The sequence below is a fragment of the Olea europaea genome, chromosome 5, assembly GCF_002742605.1.
Source record: "Olea europaea var. sylvestris chromosome 5, O_europaea_v1, whole genome shotgun sequence".
In the NCBI taxonomy this organism is placed as follows: domain Eukaryota; kingdom Viridiplantae; phylum Streptophyta; class Magnoliopsida; order Lamiales; family Oleaceae; genus Olea; species Olea europaea.
The window spans coordinates 10,625,428-10,634,418 of record NC_036241.1 but is presented as its reverse complement, the minus strand read 5'-3'; the positions used below and the strand labels follow the sequence as shown (position 1 = coordinate 10,634,418).

The 8,991-nt window shown below is 31.7% G+C and overlaps 1 protein-coding gene across 2 annotated transcripts; it reads right to left on the bottom strand.

The window, feature by feature from the left end:
- Positions 1-227: 227 nt before the first annotated feature.
- LOC111394611 (probable E3 ubiquitin-protein ligase ARI2) lies at positions 228-3,510 on the bottom strand. 2 transcript variants are annotated; one of them, XM_023020515.1, is made up of 4 exons: positions 3,143-3,510; positions 1,795-1,827; positions 1,398-1,677; positions 228-734 (listed from the first exon to the last, which is right to left on the bottom strand). In XM_023020515.1, the coding sequence occupies exons 1-4, from the start codon at positions 3,266-3,268 to the stop codon at positions 565-567; spliced, it is 609 nt and encodes a 202-aa protein (XP_022876283.1). In that variant the 5' UTR covers positions 3,269-3,510; the 3' UTR covers positions 228-564. The 2 variants fall into 2 exon arrangements, with proteins under 2 accessions (XP_022876283.1, XP_022876284.1); XM_023020516.1 differs by having other exon boundaries at positions 230-442; positions 3,143-3,506.
- Between the last annotated feature and the right edge of the window lie 5,481 nt (positions 3,511-8,991).

Genomic DNA, 8,991 nt, shown 5'->3' with positions numbered 1-8,991 from the left:
GAATAGAAAAATGAAAATATAATATATAAAGCCCAGGACAAGTACCGAATTCAAATGCACGGGAACATGTCTACTGATCTAAGGGCATTATACTAAACTTGAATTTATACAAGCATCACATCAATTGGATAGAGGATGCTTCCCCATAAGCAGGTAATGCCAATGAGCATTAAGTAGCGCAAACAAGAAGGGTTCATAGGATAAAATAGCAGCAGCACAAACAAGAAAGGTTCATAAAAAGAAGTGCTCTTACCAAAATGCTTGCCCACAGATGCAACTAACCAAATTACAGCCACCATTCTTCTCCACAGGTTTGTGACACCTCGGACAAGGCTTTGTATGTACAGTGATCCAATTAACCGTCTCTGATTCATCTCGACATTTCTTTGTCCACAGTTTCCACATCAAGCATGAACAAGGGGAATGGGCTTCTGATAAGCAACTGAAACAAAACTGTGAACCACAGGAACATTCTACCTGACAAAATTCATCATTTTCTACCCGTAAGGCGTTCCCACAATGAGGTATACTTGGGCACCATTTAACCATTTTGTTATCTTCAATTTATGATTCAAAAAGAAACCGATCAAATTTATCTGCTAAATCAGGGTGTCTTTTACTAACTAGTTTTCTGACAACAGCTTCATCACATATAGCAATGCATTTATGGGCCATGCACCTAATCTGCTTGCTCTGGCCCTCATTTATTTTGACAATGAAATGTTTTGTCCAACCTGAACATGACATATGTCAAAAAAAGAACTTAAGCAGTTCCGCATTTTACACTTTAAAAAATAAAATAGCAAAACAAAAGAGTAAATTCCATTCACGGTAACTATAATTCACTGTAGTGTCATTCAGGTAAATGTACTTCAAATTTGTTCAATCGAGTAAGTATATTTTAACTTCATTTGAGTTACTCTGTCCAATTCCGTCACTTGGACCAATGGAAATCGATTGATAGACATCATTTATTTCACTAAATATATACTTATTCCAGGTTGGCAACCAACAGTTACGCGTGATAAACGTTATTTATTTACTACAGCGGCACCGATTTCCTTCAACGAAATCTGACAAAGTTACCTTAATGAAAATTAAAATAAACTGCAGTTATCAGCAAGAAATCATATTCAAGTGTAGTTATGTGATTGAACAAAATTAAAGTATAGTTTGCTACTACAATGAAAATATAGTTACCGTAAATGGAATTTAACCCCATAAACAAACTTCATGTGATTAGACAAGGTAACACTTGCAGAAATGAAAGTTCCTTCAAGTTTATGATGCATGTCAAAACCATATAGACGAATAGCAAAGCCCTTCTATGTAACGGATTATATTTTCCTTATAGCAGTATAGATGCCTAGAACAAAATCAAACTCAAGGGTGCTTACAGTCGTTGCAAAAGCAATGGCCACAGTCCATTTTGCTCACATCGCTAACAGGCACATCATCAATACATATATCACACATAACTGTAGACAACGATTCTGGTAAATCATGGTCAACAGCTCCAACTAGAGTTACACCTGCTTCAGCAAACATGCAAGCTTTCCCCTTTTCCACATAAACAGCAATTAACTTCTCAACATCCCAGCGGTAATGAATGAGAAGAGTTCTGGCATGGTGTTCTCTAACGGACATCAAGTCCATTACTCTTAGCAAATCTTCCCTCTGCATGAATGAGGAAAATTTCTTCAGTACCTTGAACACATCATTTAGTTTCCAGAACAACAAACACATGATGTAAATACTGAACATGGAAACAGAAACATGACTTCTTCTTTTTACCTGTGCATCCAAGAGAGAATCTTTCGTGATTACCTGCAAAGGTAAAACAATGGTCAGAAAATAAGTAGAAAAAACCTAAAGATAAACCAGTTGATCTCACAACATGCAGTAAACCTAGAGTTCCAATAAAAATTGGCAAGTAAAATAACCCAAGACTCATGTCTTAAAAGTATTCTGGTAGTGAACATAACCATGGTTTCATTGGTTAAAAACATTTCGTTCAGGCTTTAACAACAAAGCAGTCAGGCCAAAAGATGAAGCTGCACACTCAGAACAAAAAAGAAAAATTAATAAAATAATTTATTAACTCACATAAATATGTAAGACTAGCCAACGTCTGTGCACACTCTTAACCCATCGAAAGAACAACTTTTCTCAAAACAATCCAAAATTCAGTACCTATAACCATTCAAAACTGCAGGATTGCCTTAAAAATGTAGGTATCACAAGTCACCCTAAAATTCAAAATTTGTAACTTTAAGATGAAGATTGACATGTTATCACCAAAATATACACAGGCTAGAGATAAAAATAATTATGGTGAGGAAAATATTAACAGTCTACTTCACAAACTCGCTAGACCCGTCAAGAGAACCAAACGTCCTCAAAACAAACCAAAATTCAGTCCCCATAATCCTTCAAAACCCATCAGAAGTCACCATACAATCCAAAATTTCCAACTTTGAAGTTGAAGATTGACATGTTATCACAAAAGCTAAAAGTAAAATTAAAAAATACGCTTGACAGAGGGGGAAATAATTAATGTGAGGTTAAGATTAACAGTCTTCTTCACAAACTCGCTTGAACCATCTAAAGAACAATACATTTTCAACTTATACAAACAAGCCAAAATTCAGTACCTATAACCGTTCATAACTGCATAATTTCCTTAAAAAGATAGATATCACAAGTGACCCAAAAATCCCAATTTCCAACTTTAAGGTGAAGATATACATGTAATCACAGAAACCATAAAAAATACACGTAATAAAGAGGAAATATGTAAGGTGGGGATAAGGTTAACAGTCTTCTTGCAAATTCACATATCCCATCAAAGAACCGAACTTTTTCAACAAACCCAAACTCAGTAGCTATAACCTTTCGAAACTACAGAATCTCCTTAAAAAGTTAGATTCAAAAGTCATCCAAAAATTCGATTTCCAACTTTAAGGTGAATATTGATATACTGTTTTCAAAAATAAATAAATACTGATGATAAAGTGGAAAACAATTAACTCGAATATACATACAATTCTTTGGGCTCTTAATAATGAGCTTTAAAAAAGACAAAACAAAAGACATAATCGATAAGCATTCATCTTTCGTACTAAAAATTGCATGTATATACCTTGCAGGAAGGGGCTTTAGGTGGGGCCCATTGAGTTTCAGAGTCTTCATTCTCGAACCGGTCGATCGATTCTTGGTCGGAGGAGTAATAATAATCCTCTTCACTGCCGCTCATATAATCCCCCATCCTCGATTCATCTGTTCCTTTATCAATACATGTGCGAGTATTTATAAATAACGGATGAGAATATTCAAATCTGATTACTTTGATCAGCACTTGCCGGGCATAATCGGCGAGATCGAAACGAATTTTCCAGCGGCACAAGGTATAGGTATAGGGAGCGAAAAGTTGGCTTGAGCGTGAGAGTCTTGAAAATCTGGGCCTTTTTGAATAAAGTTGGTTAATTCAATTACCCTATTACGTCATGGACTATGACTACTCGTTTGTAGTACTCACAGTTCGCGGAATAATCCTATAAATATAGATTTTTTCTACAGAGTTATACAAAAATATAGCTTATCTTCCTATTAGTTGTTGTTATAGCTATCTTTCTGTACCAATTCTGTTAAAAAAAATTGTACTTGTAGAGTTTTCCCAATTCGCGTGTGTGACTCGAACCACCACGAAATGTTGGGTGAAATACAGAACTATTTGTCCTATTTAGCCCTTGTTTGATTTTCATTACATTACATTACATTTTTCTCTCTCCTATTTTTAACCACACAATCTTTCATAAAATAATATTACACGTAAATCGAAAATTTTTCTTTCTTTTTCAACCACTCATTTTTCAAAAAACACTATTCTATACATTAAATTTTCCCCGTAATGGGGGCCAAACAGGGGCTTAATAGGATTTAGCACCAGTTAGTTGGGCTATCAAATCGATCATTCAAAATAAAATCCTATTTGAAAGTATAATGACCCAAATCGATTCGAATGGGGATGGTCAGGTCGATTTGGCCGATTTCAATGAATTTTCTCTCTTTAATTTATAGTCGAGATTTTGGGTTAAATGAATCATGATGCAGTGTCAAATGTTTTGACATAATATCACATGATATTTTATCGTTGGACTATTTGAAAGTTAAAAACAATTAGTATTTTCATCAAAACATTTGCTGCTACCTCAAATTATGTCATTGCATCTGTTAAATTTCTTAACACAAAATTCCTTTCATCAATGAATTGTTATCTTTAATTTTTCATCCATTAGTACATCTCATCATTTATGATGATTTGTATCAAACTATTCTGTTTGCCTACATTGACATGACGAAAAAAAATTTATCATATTTTTGTATTTATCATATTTTTGAAAAGGAAATGACAAAATAATTCATTCTACGTCATCCCAATAAGCTTTTGGGATGAAATTGATTATTAAAACGAGATATCCTAATTAATGGGATAAGAGTGCGACAAAAAAGGTAGAGAACGTGAATATTATTATGAACAAAAATTGAAATGTAATACAAATGTGGTGCAAAAAATTAAAATATAATGATAATATAAAATTAAAAGATTTATTTAATTTAGTCATTCGATTATTATTATGGTAAGATTCATAAATTTTTATTGATCTTTATATATATTCTCCAGAATTATGAAGAGTTTTCATAAACTTTCATATTTAAAGACTTGTATATATTTTCATAAACTTTTATAACCTTTAGAAAGTTTTCCATACAATTTTCATAATAAAACACTTGTTTTTGTATATAATCATCAAACTATCACGCACTTAAGCAAATAAAATAATTGAAATCATGTCAAAATAACCTCACCAAAAAAAATAAAATAAAATAAAAAGATGTTACCGTGCCCAAATGCTCATGATAAAGGCACAAAAAAAATAATAATAATAAATATTGAAAGTCATTAATAATAGGCTAACTATTTGATTATAGGTTTATCGTCTTTTCGTGAAAAAGAAACGTGAATACAATGGGAAAATGAGAGCATGGAAGAGAGAGAGAAAAAAAAAAAAAAAAAAAAAAAAAAAAAAAAAAACAAGATCATGCTACAGGGTGTCCTCAATTGAGATTGTGATGGATTTTAAAAGTTATTCCAAATTTAGGTATCCTCAATTGAGATTTTATTGGATTTTAATGAAATCCATTAAAAGTTAGGTGTTCCCAATTGAGATATTAATGAAATTCTTTAAAATTTAGGTATCCTCAATAATTAATGGATTTATAAAGATTTCATTAATAGAGGGATTTTAAAAGATTTGGATGTATTTCAAGCTTAAAAATACATATAAGTAAATTTTTTGGAAATTTCACCATATTTAATGAGATTCTTATTAAATTTGTAAGAATCTATTCAAATCTACAAAATTTATTAGAATTTATAATTATTTAAAATTCATTAAAATTTTAGTTGAGAACATCCCTGTTATCATTGATATTATAATTGACATAATATCATATCGTACTTTATCATTGAATTGTTTAAAATATAGTCATTTTTTCCATCAAATTATTTTCAGACACATAGGAATCTGTCTTCTGCCACCATTCATCTGGCAAAGAAAATAATCCAAAAGCATTGAAGATGTTGAAAAATAATAATACATTTTTATTTATTTATTTCTTTTTTGAAAAAATTAATATTTAATCATGGCTTTAAATTCCATTCATAAGCATCACCAAGCCACCTATATAAAAAAATAGCAGCCATACCAAAGTTCATCTTCCACATAATTGTTACACGATGATTATGACAATGATTTTAGATTAAAATGTTAAAATACATTTTTTTTTTAATTTTAATACTTTTATGATATGATGTCGTGATAAATTGACATGGGACGAAACGATTATTTAAAATAACTATTGGGATAAGACTGCTAATTAAACATTTTTTATCAATTATAACATAACAGGATAGTGAATTTAAAACTAATTTGACAAACTTAAATTTTAATTTAAACTGGTCAAACATATACTTTTTTATCCAACAAATCACTTAATAAGCACATATGCACATATAAGTGCTTAAAATTTTAAAAAATTGTCAATCATGTATTAAATTCAAAAAAATAAAAAATAATGGATTTTAAAAGATTATAAGTTATGATGAATTTCGTGCATTTGATTAGATTTAAACAAAATCCATAAGAATCTCGTTAGGTCCCCGTTTGACAGCCATTTTTTTGTAAAGAACGAGTTTTTGAATAGTAATTTTTTGAAGAATGTATGATTAAAAGGAGGAAAAATTTTGGATTTACGTGAAAAATATTTTATATTAAAAATGTGTGGTTGAAAATGAATACGAAAAAAAAGTTCTTTGAAAGAATGGATAAGAAATGGGGGGTAGAAATTGTAAATTTTCAAAAGAGTTTGTTACATGTATTTTAAGCTTTAAACTCATCCAAAACTTTTAAAATATCACTATTAATGAATCCTTATAAATCCATTAGTTATAAGGATATCTAGATTTTAAAGGATTTTATTTAAATTCATCGAAATCTCAATTAGGGACACCTAGATTTTAATGGATTTCAATGAAATTCAATAAAATTTTCAATTGAAGACACTTGAATTTAAAATATTTCTAAAATCCATCAAAATCTCAATTGAAGACATCCTCGAAAAGTTAAGTGACCCAATAAAATTTCACTTAGGGGGGTATCCTCAATTAAAATTTTGATACATACAATTCGAAAGAGTTCCACAAAATTCATTAGAATTTCATTAAAAATGGTGAAATTTCAAAAAGTTTATTATATGTATTTATAAACTTGAAATTTATCCAAATTTTTTAACATTCTTCTATTTATTAAATCTTTTAAAATTCTTCCATTAATGAAATTCTTATAAATTCATAAATTATTGAGAATACTTAAATTTTATAAGATTTCATTAAAATCTCAATTAATGACACTTAGGTTTCCATCAAAATCTGAACTTCTAAATTTAGAAGAATTTTTGAAGTCCATCAAAATCTCATTTGAGGACACCTTGTTCGATATTGGGTTAACAAACATAAACCGAAAATAAAGGAAGACAAAAAAAAAAAATCTAAGTGTTCGGACTACCCGCTTTCCAATTTTCTTTTGCCTGTTTTGATTTCCTCAATTCGTTCGGCCTATAGATAATAGGTCCAATTATGAGAGCAATGTTGGATATTGGCTAAATAAATCGAGAATTGAAAATCGATTAAAGTGATTTCGTATCGACTTCGGGCAAATACTCAAAAACTCGACTCAATCCGTTTAGGCAAAATTGTTTGCCACTTCGCCGCTTCAGGGCGCACAAACGGGGATCAACCTGCCCGGTCAGGTCGCGGGGGGTCGAGGGGGCAGCGCCCCCGTGGGGGCTCGGGGGCAACGCCCCCGAAGGAGAATTTTGATTTCTCTGCATGTATTGAAGGGTATATTTGGCATTTCAAAAACCAATATCGGATGAATGAGAAATTACGAAAAAGGACGAAAATCAGGTCAAAATATTTGACCGTGCGACCGCACGGTTGTCCGGTGAATAGACACCTTTTCATAAAGGTGCATTGTTTGGAAAGGGTGCATAGTTTGGCCTCTACCATTTCGTCCACACCCTTTTATGGTCTATAAATAGGACCCTTTGGGTGTCCTATTCCTCACAATTTGATATGCAAAACATCTCTTATCCTCTCTTCTATCCAAAATCAAAATCATTTCATTTATTTTGATTTTCCTTCATTTCATCCTTGAAGTACATAAGCCTAAATTTGGTTCGTTGTACTTGTGTTTTGGAGTGCTACAAACACAAGTGTAGCCGTTGTATCTTGGGAGTCGATTGCCGAAATCCGTAGGCACCATTGAGAGGTAAATTCGACTTAAGGACAAAGAGTCCAACTCTTGCCTCAACTTTGTCCCTACTTTCTTCTTCTTCTTGTTTGTGTTTTCTTTGCCGTTACTCTGTCCAATTTTCGACACGAATTTACAAACCATCTTTATATTTATTTTGACGTCACTATTTACAAAATTCCTCCAATAAACAAGAGGTATCATCATCCTCATCTGAATTAGTTTTGGCAAATTCATTTGATGCCTTCAAAGATTTGGAGATATCCGATGGTCTAGCTTAATATTGGATAAGAGTATTCGAGTGGAACTAGGGATTGCAAAAAAATATTCGTTTAACCCAATATCGACAAGACCTCACCTCGAACAAGACGAGTAAATGGGACAAGACTCGTTGCCTTGAAGCAGTTATGAACAACATGGTTCCCGCCTCGGATAAAGTTAATCTCAAATTTAAGATTTTTTATCGAACAAAAAGAAAAGAATTATCATCATTTTTAAATGAAACATGAATTGTTCTTAACAGATTGAAAAATAATAGTAGTGATAATAATTTTTACCAGAAATAAGAAAAATATAAACGAAAAACAAAACAAGTAAAAATTAAAATAAACAATACAGGAGAAAGTTGCCATCCCTAAGTGGGACATAGATAACATCCTTCTTTCCTTCAAAGTGACAGAACACAATACACAATTTTTGTGTTGGATTACCTATCCTCGGTTTCAGAAATCAAGTATTACATATAAAACTGGTACTATGGCGGCTACAGCTCTGGATTAGCCTCCAGATTTGTTAGGTAAACCTGCAATAAATAGGGCAGAACATCTCTTTTGTCCTTGCCAAACTTCTCATTTGACGTAATAGCATAAAAATTCCTCAATGCTTTCTTACTTATGGCTTTCAAATATGTTGTACATCAAGAATATGTACATTTCAATTGAAAAATAATGTCAAAAGAGTAACAATTTTGAAGAATGCAAGATTAAGATAAACAACTTCGTTAATAGCAAAAAGAATAAAAGTAACTTTATTAACAGCATCATGCTCTTCCAACATATAAATTCCATATAATCCAAACATCCATTAACAAATCTGCAGTCACTTATTTTGGTCTGGG